This window comes from Chiloscyllium punctatum, chromosome 32, assembly GCF_047496795.1.
Source record: "Chiloscyllium punctatum isolate Juve2018m chromosome 32, sChiPun1.3, whole genome shotgun sequence".
NCBI classification, from domain to species: domain Eukaryota; kingdom Metazoa; phylum Chordata; class Chondrichthyes; order Orectolobiformes; family Hemiscylliidae; genus Chiloscyllium; species Chiloscyllium punctatum.
In genome coordinates, this window is record NC_092770.1 from 18,394,061 (window position 1) to 18,414,062 (window position 20,002).

At 44.6% G+C, this 20,002-nt stretch overlaps 1 protein-coding gene across 2 annotated transcripts in view; it reads right to left on the reverse strand.

Annotated features, from left to right (window-relative positions):
- Nucleotides 1–19,744, reverse strand: part of rfx4 (regulatory factor X, 4) — a 143,868-nt gene extending 124,124 nt beyond the window's left edge. Inside the window, exon 1 of one of the 2 annotated variants that reach the window (XM_072551793.1) lies at nt 19,528–19,744. In XM_072551793.1, coding sequence (XP_072407894.1) covers nt 19,528–19,576 — 49 coding nt within the window. In that variant the 5' untranslated portion in view covers nt 19,577–19,744. The remainder of the gene's footprint in view (nt 1–19,527) is intronic. The other variant, XM_072551792.1, reaches the window with a different exon arrangement.
- Nucleotides 19,745–20,002: the final 258 nt, after the last annotated feature.

A 20,002-nucleotide genomic window follows, 5' to 3' on the forward strand; every position in this document is an offset into this window, starting at 1 on the left:
CTTTCTATCCCTCTTTCCCTGTCTCAGTCTCCTTTTCTCCTTTTACCACACTCTCTCTCTTTCTGTCTCCTACACTTTCACCTTTCCTGCCTCTCTCTGTCACTGTCTTCCCCCCTCCTCCCTCCCTTTCTCTTTCTCTCATCCTGTCTTTCAGTCTCACCTTGTGGTAAAATGTGACACATGAAATCATGAGCAATCTAACTGCTCATATAACACTAACATCCATAACGGAAAGGCAACAGTCTGGAATGAGCATGTGTATAGAGAGGTCTTAGACACTACACCAGACAACTGTGTCTCAGAATCACGTGTGTTCAGATGTGAATAAAGGAATGCTACATAAGGACTTGAAGAATTTTATTCAGTGATAAGGAGCTAGCAGCCTTAGGGACAATGTAGATGTGGAGCCCTGGAGCCCGAGATGCTCCAGACTGGGATGTGAATCTGAAGGTAGAAGTATTGGCTTAAAGCACAAGATGAATAACCATAGTAGTTAAGAAAAAAACTTTCTGAGCCAGGATCTGAAATTAAAACAGGGACACGGCTAAAAAAGGAAGACTCTGAAAACAAGACTTTGGAATTTTTACAGAATGTTATGAAATATCTGGGACTGCTCAGCCACTGACACTCCACTTATTCCTTAATAATCCCGATCCTCTTCAGTCAACTCTTTCTTCAAATCTCTGTGGTTGCTCTAATTTAAGTTGATGAAACTGGTTTGAGACCTGCGTTGATCTCTCTCAGACTAAATTTGAAATTCTACCATGTTATGATTGCTACCCTCTACAGAACCCTTGACTAGGATATCTCTTGTTAATCCTACTTCTTTATAACCTTAATAGATCTGATCTCGAGTACATTCTGCAATGCACTGCTCTAAGAAATAATCCCTGATGCACTCTACAAATTTGTCTTCCATTTTACCCTTGGTTGTCCAGTTGATAAGCACATTAAAATCACACATGACCATTGTGGTACCCTTCTTACACACCTCCATTATTTCCTGATTTATAATTTATCCTGTAGTTGACTAATCTTTAGGGGCCCATAGATGACTCCTAACTGTGACTTTGTTCCCTCCCTATTCCTTATTTCCACCCAAACCAGTTCTACACCACAGTATAAACACAAAGAACTGCAGATGCTGAAAATCTGAAACAATAACAGAGTGCTTGACAAACACACCAGATCTGGCAGCATCTGTTGAGAGAGAAATGGAGTTAACGTTTCCAGTAACCCTTTCTCAGAACATTGGACTTAAAAGATTTACTCTATTTTTCTCTAAACAGATGCGGCCAGACCTGTTGTGGTTTCACATCACGACCTATTGTTCCTCTATCACTACTTATCACCACACTGATATCTTCCTATATTAATGCTACTACCCCATTCCCCTTCCTTTTCCAGAACTTCAAATGGCCTTGAATACTGAGATTCCAGTGCTGGTCACCTTGCAACCACATCTCTATAATAGGTATCAAGTTATATTCACTTATTTCATTTGTGCCTTCAATTCACCTACTGCGTCACACATTCAGATAAAGCTTTGACTTTTTTATCATTATTACTTACCGTGGTTATAATTTCTGTTGCACTCTTCTGCTTATATTTTCTCCACTTGCCTGTCACGTTTAATTATTATTTGCCTCTTCACTACCCTAGACTTCTGCTCTCTCATTTTTTGTTAATCTCTTTAACTTCCCTTTAATTGAACCCCCTCCCCACCTAATTCATTTCAAACTTTATCTACAATTATTGTTATATACAAATCCCTGCATGACTCACAAGAAGTTCATCCCAGCTGAACAATTCTCTTTTTTCCCATTACTGGGGGCAGTGCCACATGAAAAGCATCTTTGGCAATACATGACATTTTGTATAAGACAACATCCTTCTAGATTCAATCTGATAAATTAGTTCAAATGAGGGAAGACATTAAGATCATGATGAACAATAACACGATTGAACAGACTCATAGCATCTAGTGCTCACCTCTGATGGTTCTGAAACTGTCGGTCATAAAGATTTTGCATTGATTATCACAAAACAATGAACATTCAAATCCATAAGAAGAAGTAAGAATTAGGTAAGCAGAATTTGTCGCTAAGATTGACTTGCTTAAAGGATATTGGCAAGTTCCATTGACTGATAGAGCCAAAGAAATTGCAGCTTTTGTAACACTGGATAGACTTTATTATTGTAAAGTCATACAATTTGGGATCAAAAAGACATCAACTACTTTCTAACCATTAACCAACAAGTTATTGGAGGATTATATAACCTATATCTAATCTAATGTCTAATCTCTATATAATTTATATATTGTATGTCATCATAGAGTCATAGAGGTGTACAGCATGGAAATAGACCCTTCGGTCCAATTCACCCATGACGACCAGATATCCCAACCCAATCTAGTCCAACCTGCCAGCACCTGGCTCATATCCCTCTAAACCCTTCCTATTCATATACCCATCCAAATGCCTCTTAAATGTTGCAATTGTACCAGCTCCCACCACTTCCTCTGGCAGCTCATTCCATACACGTACCATCCTCTGCATGAAACCAGGAGACCAGAATTGCATGCAATATTCCAACATTGGTCTAACCAATGTCCTGTACAGCTGCAACATGACCTCCCAACTCCTGTACTCAGTACTCTGACCAATAAAGGAAAGCATACCAAACGCCTTCTTCACTATCCTATCTACCTACGACTCCACTTTCAAGGAGCTATGAACCTGTCTTGATCATCAATTTGATTGTGATCAGCCAAACCTGGGACAAACATTAACATTACTTAGTTCACCTATTTGATCAGTTACAAAGAACCGCGTGATCATAAATTTAGCTAAAAGCACATTTGCCAAAGCTAAAGTAACATACTTGAGCCACACTGTGAGACAGGTCAATTTTTACATAGAGAAGCAAAAAGGTTTATTTTGGATTTTCCCACACCTAAGACAAAATATGAAATGCTCTGATATATTGGCATGTAGTGGATTTATTGGAAGTTTATTCTGAACTGCAGTATTGTAATGACACCTTGTCAAATTTATTGAAATAAAACAGAAGAATTGAATGGATGGAGACTTTTAGAATGTGTTTGACAATTTTAAAGCTGTTCTAACAACTATACTGGGTTTTGTCAGCATTGATTTATGAGGAGCCATTCAAACTGGCTGTCGATACCAATAGCATCAGCATTGTTGTGATTCTACCCCAAAAAGACAAGGTGGGGTTAAAACAGTTCTATCAGCTACTTTTCCCAAAAACTATTGCCTGTCAATAGAAATATTCGCTGGGATAGATTCTATATCAATATGTAACATACAAATCCAATAACTCTGAAGAGACTACTATTTATACAGTCTACAATCTGTTAGTTTTTTTAAAACAAAGACTGTATTGTTGCATTTAATGATACAACCATACAATTTAAAAATTTGTGTATCTGGCAAGGACAATGCTATAAGTATGTTTTATCAACAGCAAACGTGAAGAAAACTGAATGCAGTGATCAGTATGTGCTTAATGTAAATATGTTACCACTTGTAATGCAGCATAGAAATAGCAATAGTAAATGTTGACAGAAAATCAACATGCCTATTAAGGATTTTATATTACTGGGGGAGATGTGATATGAAGTTTGTATTATATATATTAAAGTTTGAACACTTAAAGTAGAGGCAGATAGCTGTGGGTTTGCTTTGTGATAGTAACTTTTCTTATAGAGGTCAGATAATCACTTGGAACAGTGATCTAAATGCATCAATTCCAAAAAGATATGTGAGTTCAATCAAGTGCTTGGAAGAATCTCTGTGGCATTAGTGGTTGGGATACCAGCATTGCTGTGTTTGTAACAAACCAGATAAAACAACAATTTAGTTTGGACTTCAATACAGTAGGTTCAAGGTCTCAGGGCAGAAGGGAGCGCAATCTCTCGGCGCAGAGTTTGGTTCAGAGAAATGAGTCACCCGAGTCAAAGTGGTTCAGTTGGTAGAGCTTCTAAGATCGGAGAGTTTGGTCGTAAATGCTGAAGTTTATTAGAACTGGAAAAGTTTAGGCCATCAGAATTGTGAAAGGCTAGTGCAAACAGTCTCAAAAAAGATTTGTAAATCTGTCTCCACAGTCCATGGAAAAGGAACTGGGAAGACCCAGGTAAAGCATTGAGAAAGGAGTGAAATGTCTCTGGAATGGTGTATCTGTAAAAGCATAGAGTTGAAGAACAGATTGAGACACTGTTTTGCTGTTTAGATTAAGATATTCTCAACTGTGTTTTGTATGCATAGCTTTGTTTGATTTTTGTGTCAAACTTACATCCAGTTGTTAAAGAGCATCTGCAGGCTCATGTGAATATGATTCAGTGACAAAGCAAGTGCAAAAATGAAACGTATCAAGCCAGGTTCTCATCTGGGAGTGACGAGTCACAGGTGGATTTGTGCTGATAAAGTACCCCAAGCTGAAACAGTATTTGACAAAAGGAGAAGGTTTATTGGTGTGAATAAAGAATGGACAAACCAATGTTGGTGTGAAGAGAAATCCTACAGAAACGACACAGGGAACACGTAGGTATCAGGAAGTGCAGAGCACAATCAGTGTGAGGGCTAGACGATTTGAAAGGTATAAAGGATTACATTTTGACATACCAAAATGTGCCGTACATGTCCAGTGTCTCCCGAGTCAATGATATCCTCAAGATTTCCACAGAAGCCATGGGCAAGGCAAACAATGGATTTGTTTCATTTTAGAGGAAAGATGTATTTATTCTTTATCGATATTTATTCAGGATGGATTGATGTATCAAGATGTCATGTAACTACAGCAGAATACTGTAAAGGAGCTTTACAATACACTGCTTCCTTTTTTTTAATCAATTCACAGGATGTGGACTTTACTGGTTAGGCCAGCATTTATTACCCCATCCCTAATTGCCCAGCGGGCAGCTAATTGCTGTGGGTCTGCAGTCACATCGAGGCCAGACCAAGTAAGGATGGCAGAGTTCCTTCTCTTAGGACATTAATAAACCAGGTGGGTTTTTTCCTGACAACTGACAATGGTTTCATGGTCATCATTAGACCCTTGACTCCAGATATTTATTGAAGTCAAATTCCAATATCTGCCATGACCCGGGTCCTGAGCATATTACATAGGTCTCTGGATTAACATGAATGAATTAGTATCAAACAATAGGTGTCAGTTTATGAATGAGGATTTGAGTAACCTCACTTTGATCTAGGGATCAATCAGGTGACACATTCTCAATTCTCCATTCCTCAGTTGACAAAGAGATACAAAGTGCAGTCAAATCTGCAAAGTCACTGACAAAGAGGTATCCGGTCTGAGAATTAGCTGTCCTGAGCTCCAGAACAACACCATTGAATAATAACCACTCGCCAGCAGAATTATTAATGGGGAGGAGGTTATAAATGGGTGTACCAGTTTTACAACACAACCTCCAACTAATCATCACCTCCCTAGGACATGGAAAGGTGATACAACTGGAGAAAAACCATATCAAAATGCGACAGAGGTGATAAAAGTCTGGACTCAATGCAAACATTCTTTCAACAGGACAGAAAGTCAAGTCAAGAGATAGGCAGTCAGAAACTGGGAAATCAGAAAAACAAAGCAGTTGAATCTTAGGTTCTCAGAAGGAACAGTAAGGCATTCATTTTACTTGAGTCCATATGGGACAATCATCCCTATAGCACATTCCCAAATATCAAGATCGTGGGGGTTACTATTAACAAGAAAATTAACTGGACCAGCCGTATAAATAGTGTCAACAAGAGATGATCAGAGGCTAGGAATCCTGCAGCAAGTTACTCACCTCCTGACTCTCCAAAGTCTATCCACCAGCTAGAAAGCAGGAGTGTGATGGAATACTCTCCGTTTGCCTTGATGGGTGCAGCTCCAACAACACTCAAGGAGCTCAACAGCATCTAGGACAACTTCACTAGCAACCCCATCTACCACCTTCTGCATTCACACCCTTGACACATAGTAGCAGCAGTGTGTACCAATTGCAAGATGCATTGAAATAACCCACTAAGTGTCCTCGGACAGCACCTTCCAAACCTGCAATGTTGGTCATCTAGAAGGACAAGGGCAAGTGGGAATGCCATCGCCTGTGAGTTCCCCTGTAAGTCACACACCATTCTAACCTGGAAGTATATCAGCATCCATTCACTGCTGCTGAGAGAAAATGCTGTAACTCTAACCCTTAGAACACTGTGTGCGTATGTTATAAAGGCCTGATGACATGGCCTGTGGTGGGGAGTCAGGGAGAATCATTTGAGAAGTTCAGTGAGGCCTTTCTCAACATCAGGAGCAACTGGTTACATTTTCTGTTAAACTCGGTTCTGGACATTGGGACGAGAATCTCACTAGGAAGGGGTGAGTTGTCTAATATGAGGAACTGTTGCTTGCTAATGACCTTATTAACTGCAAAGCTCACTCTACTAATATGCAGCTTTCTATCCTAGTAACTGCCATAAGAAAACTAGATATCGATAATTCATAGCAAAAGTCAGAATGGCTCGCTGAGTTTGAACTATCTCGATGCTCACAGTGTCCCTGCCTTGTCTCTTACACCTTGCCCCTCAGACGGAGATACCAGGCTCCCAGGATTACTGTATCGCAAGCACAGTCACAGAATCATAGAGATGTACAGCATGGAAACAGACCCTTCGGTCCAACTTGTCCATGTCGATCAGATATCCTAAGTCAATCTAGTCCCATTTGCCAGCACGTACCCCTCTAAACCCTTCCTATTCATGTACCCACCCAGATGCATTTTCAATTCACAATGTCCTCTGGCAACTCATTCCATACACACATCACCCTCTGCATGAAAACATTGCCCTTTAGATCCATTTTGTCATAGTTATCAGCAATCCTCAGTCAGGCCAAGGGAGATAGCCTCTGACATCGGTCCAGGGGCTTAGACACAGTCAGTCAGCCACAGCTGTATTGACTCTGCCTTATTGTGGGGCTGTATTCCTTCGGGCATGAGAAAGAGGAATGCGTTAAGGGCGATGAAATTGGGCGGCACAGCACTTACTTTTGGTGCAGGTTGGAAGGTGTCCCAAGCGAGTCAGTAGGCAGCAGAGGGTATGCAGGGTTAGTGGTATTGGGGGTTTGGGTGGGTGACAGAAGTGAAGGAAGATATTGCAGGCAATGTAGGGAGTGTGGGAGGCTGGTACAGTTACAGAGATACAGTGAGTGTATGGTCTCAGAGAGAAGAGAGTGCACTCATGTTGGCAGAATTTAGAAGGACATTGACCTTCTTCCTAAGGGTGGGCATCCCTATAGACAACTGAGACTGCAGTGACCCAGGTGGTAATTTCCAACCAGCCTGGCCCAGTCTGGTGTTGTGGCCTCCACTGCTGGTCCTGAGGGAACAGGAAGCCCCATTACACTCCACCTGCTAGCAAAGTAGGGCATTAACTTTCTCTGCTCTAGCATGTCCAGGAAAAATGTCAGGAACCCATACAGAACAGCTCCAGACTGACGGAGCACATCCAATTGCATGGCAACAGTAGCAAGTTGTTCAGGGTACAACGAGTGGGGCTAGAATCAGACAAGAAGAGTGTCATGAAGTGGGGTGGGTAGATAACGAGGCAAGTGGTGAGAGATCTTGCTCGGTCTCATGGAGAGAAACCCTCCAAAAAACTCAAATAACTGTTAGTTATCCAAAAAAAAGTGAGAGTCAGCCTTAGGTTAAGATAACAAGGAGCTAACCAGCTACCTGGAAATTAGTTGATTAACTCATTGTGTTGGTCGATGTAAAGAGGGAAGGGGTGGGACTGGTGTGCAAAAAAAGCTGTAGGACTGAGAAATTAATTAACTCTATCCACAAAGAAAGCTGTCTTGGTATTCTACCTCGACAACTGGTCAGATCCAAGAAAACACTGGTCACAGAGGATGGATGTCTAAAGGTGAAGATTGAAACCGAGAATTCTTTTGAGACAGAGGGTGTAATTCAAGTACTTCTGAGAAGAATGGATGAACCAAGCGCAAATAGGAAATGTTTTGTTCCGTATATGATTTCCTAGCAACATTTGGTGAAGCTGAACCCTACAATGAATGGTAAATGCAGAGGACATGTGAACATGGTCCCACCTTTAACAAAGAAAAAAACCCAAAGTTTGTCCTTAGCACTATCCCTATCAGAGAAAGGCCAAACAGAAAATACTATAAGAGCTCGAATCTCAGCAATTCAATACTGAACAAAGTTTGGAAATTCCATTAAATAGTTGTGGACTAAATTTATAAGAAAATATTAAATACACATAAAATATGGTCAGAGTTTGATACATCTAGAAAACTTGATAAATGATGAAATTTCAAAGCAAAATATGTCAGAGCTGGAAGAATGAAATAAACACAGAAAATGCTGGAGAAACACTACAGGTCTGGCAGCATCAATGGAGAGAGACAGAGTAAACAACTTGAATCAGAACTGATGAAGAGTCCTACCAGACTCGAGATGTTAACTCTGTTTCTTACTGCACAGATGATGCCAGACCTGCTGAGTTTCTCCATCATTGTGCGTGTAGTGGAATTTAACAGATTATGTGCAAGATTTCTACGATGAGATTCCTAATTCAGTGCTTGCCTTTAAATTGTTGCACTGCGCTAAGGTGTTAAGTATGATAGACTTCTAGTATTAACCAGGTTTGGGTTTTCAGAAAGCCAAAGGATTTTGGAACAAAGGTCAGGCGCCTTAACATATCCTTGGAGAAACATTCATAGCCCAAACTCGGATATTCAGCAGTTCCACAAAGAATGGAACAGTCAAATGCTTTATGAGACCACCCAAATATTGAGAGGGGTAGAGAGTAAACCTTTGCAGTGTATGCCAAAAGGTTCCTGAAGGTGGCAAAGCAACTAGATAAATTGATAAAGAAGGCATTTGAGATAGCTTCCTTCATAGTGCGAGGTATTGAATACACAAGCAAGATGTAATACTAGAACCGTACAATACACTAGATTAAGCCATTGCAGAGGTTTTGTGTATAGTCTGATCACCACAGTAGAGGAAGGGTGTCTATGTCTCTGGATAGAAAATAGAGGAGATTTTTAAGAATGTAGCAGGGCTTGAAAATAGCAGCTATGAGGAATGAAAACTGAAAGAAGTGCAAATGCTGAAAATCAGAAACAAAAATAGAAATTTCTGGAAAAAGCAATCAGGCAGCATCAGGGTTCTGAGGAAGAGTCACTGGACCCAAAACGTTAACTTTGATTCCTCTCCACAGATGCTGCCAGACCTGCTGAGCTTTTACAGCAATTTCTGTTTTTGTAGCTATGAGCAGTGATTGGATAGGCTAGGTTGGTTAACATAGGAGAGAGGAAGATCAAGGGTGAATTATTGAGGTGTGCAAATAATGAGGGGGTTGGATAGAGTGAAGAGGTTATCAAGGGCACAAATTTAAAGTTAGTGGCAGATGGTTTATTTAAATGGGGACTTGAGTAAAAAAATATTCTCGTCCAGAGGATGGCGAGTGTCTGAAATTCATTGTCCTGTTTCGTGGGCGAGATGGAAACCCTTAACTCATTTTAATAGGAACCTGGAACTGAACCTGCAAGGCTACAGAGTAGGTGTGGGAAGAAAGGATTAGAGTGGTAGCTAGTATATTCTGTTAGTGCAAATTTAATGGACTGAATGGCTTTTTATGTGCATTAACTTTTCTATGTTTGTATAGTTCTCTCAACAAAATATTAATGTGGTGTTATTGGCATCAGGGGATATGGGCTGAAAGGAAAAAGATGTTAATTATCCTAAAACTGCATCAGCAACCTGCCCACCCATCTTCAGACAGGTTAAGGTTAAAAAATGTACAAAGCAGGCCAGCTAAATTTGCCAATGATGAACTTAAAAACAAATGAAACTAAGGACATTGTGGGAATGAGAAAAGTAGTAGTTCTAAAGACTTAGAAAGCTTCATAATTTGGAGTGTGTGAAAGTAATTGACTGCTAATAGATAAGATGCTTCATAAAATCTTACTGGAAACGTAAATTAATATCTGCCAATGGGCAGTCCAGAGGAGAGCTCACTGCAAATGGTTGGGGGCTATAGCCAATTAGTTTTCAGGATAAATTCAAAAATTCCTTTGTAGTGAGTGATCATCTCCAAACTTGGACATTTTTAAGCACTCAAACAGCTTGCAAACAGGGAAAAGGGCATTCATTAAAGGCTGATATTTGACAGAAAATTTGCCAAGCCTTGTAGCATTGTATGAGGCCATCAGAAATAAATTTTAGTCTAGAGAAAATGGTGTATTACAGAAGGGAACAACAAGGAGGTTATATCAATAGTAATGCTGCAATAGTAATTTTATAGCTGGCAGCAACAGCATGGACACAATCCCCAAGGTAAAATGTTCCTGATTACACACTGACGGAATCTGATCAAGTGATAGAAAGTGGTGTGGCACCATTCTCTTCTCGTGAACAATTGTGAGAACCAGATTGTAGCAGATGAAGAACTGATGGAACATGGACAAAGTTTCACAGAGACTCAGGACAAGGCTACTTGTCCCAGAGGAGTCATGATTTGGAGATGCTGGTGTTGGACTGGGGTTACAAAATTAAAAGTCACACAACACCAGGTTATAGTCCAACAGGTTTAGTTAGAAGCACTAGCTTTCGGAGGGCTGCTCCTTCAGGTGGCTGTGGAGTACACAATTGTAAGACACAGAATTTATAGCAAAAGTTTACAGTGTGATGTAACTGAAATGATACATTGAAAAATACCTTGATTGTATAAATAATGTATCATTTCAGTTACATCACACTGTAAACTTTTGCTATAAATTCTGTGTCTTACAATTGTGTACTCCACAGCCACCTGAAGGAGCAGCCCTCCGAAAGCTAGTGCTTCCATTTAAACCTGTTGGACTATAACCTGGTGTTGTGTGACTTTTAACTTTGTCCTAGAGAAGAACAACTGAAAGTCGATATAAAAGCTAACAATTTCCTGAAGGGGCTAGTGAATGGAAAGGTACCAGCTTTGTAAGAACAGCAGAGAAAGCTACCGACAAATACATATATGCTCCAAATACAGAAGACCAGGGACAGAAGGTAAGATCGCGGGATTGACAAAATCTGATAAAACTATGGAACGCCAGAATCTGCACTAGAAGTTCTGAAAGTGGACCTGAAAGTAAACATGACCCTCAGAAAAGAAAATTATGAAAGGAATTCCAATCATAGCAGAGAGAGAGAGACCTGGTAGTAGCATCCAGAACATGATGGAAAGATGGGTAGAGATTCTGAAGAAAGGTCACTGCACCTTCAACATTAATTCTGTTTTCTCTCCACAGATATGTCAAGATCTGCTGAGTTTCTCTAGCAATTTCTGCTTTTGTTTCTGATTTCCAGCATCCACAGTTCTTTGATATTTTTGTTGGGTTGAAGTTGAACAAATAACAATGATAATGGAACAGGCTAGGAATATCACAAAAAGTAGAAGCCCTTAAGATCAAGTATTAAAAGCTGAAGTAGGCCATTTGGCCCATCAAACCTGCTCCACCTTTCAATAAGGTCATACTTAATCTGTCTGAGTTCCAAACCCCACATTTCCATCTACTCCCAATAATCTTTGATTCCCTGCCCAATAAGGAGCTATCTGCCTCCATCTTAAAAATATTCAGTGACCCCTTCCTCCATTGCCTTCTGGGGCAAAAAGTCCCAAAATTATACGACTTCCCGGAATATAAAAAAACATTATTTTCATCTCTGTGCTAAGAGGGTGACTCCTGATTAATTTAAAACAAAGAACTAAAACAAAAAAAAACCAAAGAACTAAGGACTCTTGTGGAACAGTGATTGTGTCCCATGATGATAAGCCAGAGGCCCTCGTTCAAATCCCATCTACTCCAGCGGTATGTCATAACATCTCTGAAGAAATGATTAGGAAAATATGATAACAAAGAATTATGGTTTACATTGCTTTTAACAGGCTTTGCATGTAAATATTCAATTGGCCACACGGGTGTTTTATTGGGGGTTAATAGTTAAAAACAAAAAAGGTCCTGGTGATTTGAAGAAGGGTAAAAAATTTTCAGTAGTGTGTGATAGCATTTCAGATATATAGAAAAACAAGGAACTGTAGTTTGCATTACCCATTATGGCATTTGCATGTAAATTATTCAATTGGTAAACACAGGTCATTTTCTGGTTGTGGTTAATAGATCAAAAAAAAACAAAGGTGATTTGATAATGGGAATAAAAGTATGCAGTTGAGTGGATGAGAATTTTTGGATTAAGAAAAAACACAAATATAAAGGGAGAAAAGGTGGGACTGGTTTATAGAAAGTGCTGTAAAACTGAACAGTTAATCAATTGTTTTTGTTTCTGTCTCATCAAGTGGCCATGGATCTAAATTGATGACTGCTTCAGAGAGCTAAGGAGCATATAGCTTCGAGGATAGTTAATTTTTTAATTCATTTTTTGTGGGATGCAGGTGTCACTGGCTGGCCAGAATTTATTGTCCATCCCTCGGTGCCCTTGTGTGGACACCAACATCCTGACCTACTCTGGACCAGTATGGACCAGGTAGCAGTATTGGCTCAAAAGTACAAGATCAAGCAACTCTCTCTACCTATCTCTCTCTCTCTCTCTCTCTTTCACTGACCCTGTATCCTCACTCCTCTCTTCCTGCATCTTTCAATCCCTGTGTCATTCTCTCTCTCTCTTTCTCTCTCTCTAAGTATTCTCTCATTTCCTCCACTACCATCTGTTCCTCTCCCTCCCTGTCTTACTGGTAATTTTCCCTGTCCCTCTGTCTTGTGCAGTCTCTCTCTCTCTCTGCATAGTACTGTTTCTGTCTCAGCTCCTGTGTCTCATTCAGTTTCTCTGCCTCTTTCTCTCCTTCCATCTCTCTCTGTCACTCCCCACCTCTCTCTCTCTCTCTCTCCACCAGTCTCTTCCCCCATCCCCATCTCTCTCCCCTTGTCCCTTTCTCTAGTTTCCCCTTTGTCCTGGTTTTCTTTTCCTACTTCGATCTGTCACTTTCTCTGTCTCCTTCCCTCTCTCCCCAGGACCATTTCAGAAGGCAGTTATGAGACACCCCAGGTGCTGTTGGACTGGAGTCACATGTAGATCAGCTGGGTAAAGATGGATGCTGTGACCTGCTGTGCTTTTCCAGCACTACTCTAATCTAGACTCTGACTTCCAGCATCTGCAGTCCTCACTTTTGCAGCAAAGATGGCAGATGCCCCTGCCTAAAGAACATGGTTGAATCAGATGTACTTTTACGAGAATAGATTATAGTTTACCGTTCATGTTCTCTGGGGCTGGCATTCCAGTGCAGATTTATATATTCACTGACTTAAACTCCACATGGATCGGGACTGTGGCGGTGGGGGGTGGGGTGGAATCGGGAGGAGGTGAGTTTAACCCTGGGTGTCTGGATTTCCAGTGCACATTGCTATGACCCCAACATCTCCCCCTGAGTTAACACGGAGCTGCAGCGGTGTGTGCTGGAGCGTGAAACTCCCCGTTCTCTGTCTCAACCCCAGCTCCGGGACTGCTCGAGTGTCCCCAAAGATCTGACCCGCACACCCTCATGAACATGTCCCCAAGACTCAGCCCTTTTCTGCAGCCCACAATGGAAACGCCTCTGAAATCTGTTTGGTTTCCAGACCGAACAGTAACCAAGGCAGAGGGAATCTTATACTGGTGATCCCAGCCAGAGAGAGACCCTGGATACGGCGGGATCTTTCTCAACTTCTTAGTGGCTTAACAGACTGAAATGATCACTCTTGGGTCAGTCTCCCCTCGCTGGCCAGGGTTTGGGACAATATTTGCCGAACTTTTAAGTTCAAGGGCGAGCCTGAAAGAGTTCTAAGAAGCGAAAGCAAGCTGCACTTTGTCAGCGGTACTCAACAGCAGGAGAAAAGATTAACAAATTCAAACACGGTCGGGAAACTAATGAATGTTTAATTTCTACTTTGCTTTTTCAAAAAAAAACACGAAATTATTGACCAATTCGTTTGACAGTGAGTTAGGATGGCTGAGAGTTCGGAATGATTTATTCCAGTTCGGAATGATTTGTCCCAGTTGTAAAAAAAAATGGTTTGTTGCAATTCACAAGCACCGGGGTAGATTTAAATGAGAAATGTTTAAAGTTGGTCTAAATTCAACATCGAGCAAGCAGATAACCCAAATAAACATAAAATCTATAAAATTAAATCAGAGTTAAGTTTCCCAAATCTCGCTGCAACTATAATCATTTGTTAATTAGAGGAAAGAAAATCTGGGAGACAGTTAGGGGGGGGAGAAAAAACGACAGATCCTGAATGGTCTGTCAGAATTAAACTTTAATTATTAATTGGGGGGTGGGTTCGACCAGTTCAGCAGTTTCTAATCCCTCTGGAATATTGCTTTCCTCTCTGCCTTACTTTGTTTCGGTATTTAGCGCTGACACGCTACAAGATTTGATGAAAAGTCCATTTCGGAACAATTATCAGGAGAAATCAAAATTGCAGACAGAATCCGTAAGGGGGGGGGGGGTGTTCAAAATAAACACTAAATTCGAACCTCAGACCACAGGAAGACTTGGAAATTCATTTCGTCGAACTTGGGAGAAGTTTAAAGTTTTTTTTTAAATCCAGTTTACTATTTACGCCGTTTCAATCACAAAACAACCAATTCGAGCAATCTTCCCCCACCTCCCCACATTGTAGCACTCCCCTGAGTGACTGTTCGCAGGCAATTCATTTCTGCCCTGTGCAGAAGTCAAAAGTGTGCCGATATATCATTGCACCGCGATAAGGTAACACCTCAGGCTGATCCAGATAACTTAAAATCTTCTTCAAATAACTGTTTCGATAATATCCCAGAGTTTTAATCAGCCATGAAGGGGTTTATTCATTTAGCGAAATAAACCTAAACTAAATTAGTTGATCGTTTGCAAATAGCTCATGGATTTACATATTACAATTAATTATAATGTTTAGTTTATTACTCTTGAGGCAAATGCACTTATCGATCTATCATTGTTCCTTACTGTATTCATTTGCAGTTTTGCTCCTGAAATTAAAATATTTGATCGTTGTATTACTCCCGAAATTGAATATCTATTTTGTTTATCGTTCATGAAATTGAAATTATTTAATGCGTTACTCCTGAAATTGAAGTATTTGTTTAGTCTGATACTCCTGAAATTGAAGAATTTGTTTGGTGTGTTACTCCTGAAACGACTTAGAATGTATTAGTTTTGGAAGAGTAAGTTATGAGTATATTGGCCTGGAAGATGTATTTACTGAAGTATTAGTTCGGACGCTAACGCATTCATTTTGGGGCACTCTTGCTGAATTTAGTCCTCAACCAATACCTCAAAAAATGCACAAATAATTGTGTACAACTCTCTATTGACTCCAGACTGGCAGGTTCCCGGAAGCGAGCAGCTTCTACCCCGTTTAGGAATCGCGTCGGTTTTACGGCAAATCACATGTTGGAACCTTGGACAGTCACTGCACCATTCTCCCAACACACACACACACACAAACACACAGACAGACACAGACACACACCAACACACACAAACACACAGACCAACACACACACACACAGAGACACAGACACTCACCAACACACACAAACACAGACACACAGACCAACACACACACAGACACACACACAGACACACCAACACACACAAACACAGACACACACACAGACAGACACAGACACAGACACACACCAACACACACAAACACACAGACCAACACAAACCAACTCACACACACACACAAACACACACAGACACACACGCACACACAGACACATACACACACACACCAACACAGACATACACGCAGACACACACAGGCACACACACAGCCACACACAAAACACGGATACTTCTCAAAACAAAAGAGACAATATTTGTGTGAAGGCTGTTTGGAGCTGCGGGTTACACACGGACCGATAGACAATTGCCTGTCAGACCTGCAGCTCAGTCCCTGTCACTGGCTCTTGAAGCTGAGAGAAATGTAGAAACAGAGAAAGACTTTTGCACAATCACCAGTTACAGCAAGTCTGTTACATCCATTCTCAAAGATATTCTGGGAGAGTAAAGCAACCATGGCTTCAGGGAGATTCTGTAATATTTGAGGAACCAGTGGGAAGGTGGAATTCCACATTGTTCCTGAGAACCAGACTCCAACAACGGGGCAACTGGTTGGGGACACTGGGTTTTACTGGGAAACCTTTTCCCCAACAGTTGCTCTGTTTTCCCGCTGCAGTTCACCACTAGAATTGTTCTCCGTAGAACAGAGGAAACGCTGGAGAGAGGTGTATTAACCAGAGAGATAGAATAAATCAGTGCAATCGTTTACCACCCAGGCAGGAGGGTTAGGAACCGGAGGGCTGACACATTGTAGATCGTCACAAAAAAGTAGTTGGGGATAGGGAAGAAATTCGTGTTCTTAAAATACACAGCCAGTTCCTATGATCTGCAATACTCTGCCTGAAAGGGTGGTGCTAGCAGACTTGGCAGCAACTTTCAAAAAGGAATTACAACCAAAGTTCTGAACAAAATCATACAAGGAGCGGAGGGAAGAACGGGGATGAGGGGAGACGGGTGGAGGAGGGGAAGAGAGGAGGACGGACACGGGGCTGGGGGGGGGGGAGGGGGAGGATGAGGTGGAAGAGAGGAGAGAGAAAGCAAGAGAGGAAGGGGAAGGGGACAGTGGGAGATTTAACAGGTGGAAAACAGGGAGGAGAGGGTGAAGTGGAAGGATGGAGAAGGGGTGAGGGAGATGGAGAAGGGGTGAGGGAGATGGAGAAGGGGTGAGGGAGATGGAGAAGGGGTGAGGGAGATGGAGAAGGGGTGAGGGGGAGGGGGAAGGAGTGAGGGGGAGGGGGAAGGGGTGAGGGGGAGGGGGAGGGGGAAGGGGTGAGGGGGAGGGGGAGGGGGAAGGGGGGGAAGGGGTGAGGGGGAGGGGGAGGGGGAAGGGGTGAGGGGGAGGGGGAAGGGGTGAGGGGGAGGGGGTAAGGGGTGAGGGGGAGGGTGAGGGGGAAGGGGTGAGGGGAAGGGGTGAGGGGGAGGGGGAGGAGAGGGGGAAGGGGGGAGGGGAAGGGGGGGGAGGGGAAGGGGGGGAGGGGGAAGAGGGGAAGGGGAAAGGGGAGGGGAAGGGGAAAGGGGATGGGAAGGGGAAAGGGGAAGGGAAGGGGAAGGGGAGGGAAAGGGGAAGGGGGAAAGGGGAAGGGGGGGAAAGGGGAAGGGGAGGGGAAGGGGGAAGGGGAGGGGAAGGGGAGGGGGAGGGGAAGGGGAAGGGAGGGGGAGGGGAAGGGGAAGGGAGGGGGAGAGGAGGGAGGGGTGGGGGAGGGGGAGAGGAGGGAGGGGTGGGGGAGGGGGAGAGGGTGGGGGAGGGGGAGAGGGAGGGGGGAGAGGGAGGGGGAGAGGGAGGGGGGAGGGAGAGGGAGGGGGGAGAGGGGGAGGGGGAGAGGGAGGGGGGAGAGGGGGAGGGGGAGGGGGGAGAGGGAGAGGGGAAGGGGGAGGGGAAGAGGGGAGGGGAAGGGGAAAAGGGGAGGGGAAGGGGAAGAGGGGAGGGGTAGGGGAAGAGGGGAGGGGAAGGGGGAAGAGGGGAGGGGTAGGGGAAGGGTGAAGAGGGGAGAGGAAGACGGAAGAGGGGAGGGGTAGGGGAAGGGGGAAGAGAGGAAGGGTGAAGAGGGGAAGGGGGAAGGGGGAAGAGGGGAAGGGGGAAGAGGGGAAGGGGAAGGGGAAGAGGAAGGGGGAAGGGGAGCGGGAAGAGGGGAAGGGGAGGGGGAAGGGGAAGGGGAAGGGGGAAGAGGGGAAGGGGAAGGGGAAGGGGAAGGGGGAGGGGGAAGGGGAGGGGGAGGGGGAAGGGGGAGGGGGAGGGGGCAGGGGGAAGGGGGAGGGGGAAGGGGGAGAGGAGAGGGGAGGGGGAAGGGGGAGGGGAGATGGGGAAGGGGGAGGGGGAAGGGGGAAGAGGGGAGGGGGAAGGGGAAGAGGGGAGGGGAAGGGGAAGAGGAAGGGGGAAGAGGAAGGGGGAAGATGGGGAGGGGGAAGATGGGGAGGGGGGAAGATGGGGATGGGGAGGGGGAGGGGAAGATGGGGATGGGGAGGGGGAGGGGGGAAGATGGGAATGGGGAAGAGGGGAAGGGGGGAAGGGGAAGAGGGGAAGAGGAAGGGGGAAGATGGGGAGGGGGGAAGATGGGTAGGGGGGAAGATGGGGAGGGGGAGGGGGAAGATGGGGAGGGGAAGAGGGGAAGAGGGGAAGGGGAAGAGGGGAAGAGGAAGGGGGAAGATGGGGAGGGGGGAAGATGGGTAGGGGGGAAGATGGGGAGGGGGAGGGGGAAGATGGGGAGGGGGGAAGATGGGGAGGGGGAGGGGAAGATGGGGAGGGGGAGTGGGAGGGGGAGGGGAGGAGGAGGGGAAAGGGGGAAGAGGGGGAGGGGGAGTGGGAGGGGGAAGGGGAAGAGGGGGAGGGAGGCGGGGAGGGGGAGGGGAAGAGGGGGAGGGAGACGGGGAGGGGAAGAGGGGGAGGGAGACGGGGAGGGGAAGAGGGGAGGGAGACGTGGAGGGGAAGAGGGGGAGGGGAGCGGAAGAATGGGGGAGGGGAAAGAAGGGACGGGGAGAAGGGGAAGGAGGGGAAGTGAGGGGCAGCAGCAGCATCCCGCTGGGCGTTAGGGGTAATTGGACAGGGGGATGGGGGCAAGGGCAATGAGCAGGCTGGAGCCGGAGAGTTCCATCTCTCAATTCCCTCACCCGAACTCCCCAAGTCTCACCCCCTAACCCGCGCCCCCAAGGCCGACAAAGCCCAGCAGCCGCACCAGTACCCCAGCAGAGCCTGTAGGGACTGGAGGCTGTGTGGCTGGGAGAGAGTGAGAGAGAGACTGCGTCTGAGTGTGTGTGGGAGAGAGTGTGAGACAGTGTGTGTGTGTGTCTGTGTGTGTGTGTCTGTATGTGTAAGAGTGTGTCTCTGTGTGTGCCTCTGTGTGTCTGTGTGTGAGAGAGGGTGTGTATGTCTGTGTGTGTTCGTGTGTCTGTGTGTGTGTGTGTTAGTGTGCCTGTGTGTCTGTGTGTGTGTGTCTGTGTGTGTTAGTGTGTCTGTGTGAGTGTGTGTCTGTGTCCATGTGTGTGTCTGTGTGAGTGTACGTGTGTGTGAGAGTATGTGTGTGAGGGTGTGTGTGGGAGGGTATACCCCTTACCTCCACAACACTCCCCACCCCTCCGCAGCCCAACTGTTCAGGAGAGAGGAGGGGGATCCTGGGATGTTGTTTCTGAAAAAGAAACCAGCCGGGGGAGATTGTGTGCATCAAAAAGAAAGTTTAACAAAGGCAGAGGTACCGGCAAAACTGCAAACAACTTCAACCCATTGCAAACAGGGAGGGAGTGGGGGTGTGGGAACTTTACCCTCCAGAAGAACTCATTCCACACTGACTCTGTCCCTCCTTTCCGATGGAGATTTGGATTCTGTCGAGGCGGATACACATACCCCAACCACCCCCCCCCCCCCCCCCTTCATCTTCAAGAAAACACCAACCTGTTGAATCCATGTCTGAATCTTCCAATAATTCACAATGCATGCTCATCTGGTGGAGTCGGCCGGCTGCAGATAGATCTCTCTCTCTCTCTGGGATAATTCGGGGTGTGTGTCTGTATCTCTGTGTGTGTGTGTGTGATCCGTCAGAATGTTTGCTGATGTTGCAATGAAGAGAGAAGGGCCGATCAGAGCGGTGTCATTGATAGGCCGGGAACGTGATGACTGGCAGCTTGCCTCTATGGGCCAATGTGACCAGGCGTTACTGTGGTCCATTGTGATGGTAGTTTGAATAAGAAAAGATTTTTTTGGGAGAAAAAAAGAGGGTTGGGGGGGGTGGGGGGTGGGGGGTGGGGGGTGGGCTTAGATATACGCAAGTCTCGCATTTCATCCTCCCTTTCCATTATATCCGAGAAAGTGCCTTTCTTCCTTCTTGATTTAAACTCCCAGGAGCTGCTCTCGCTTCTCATTATGGGGT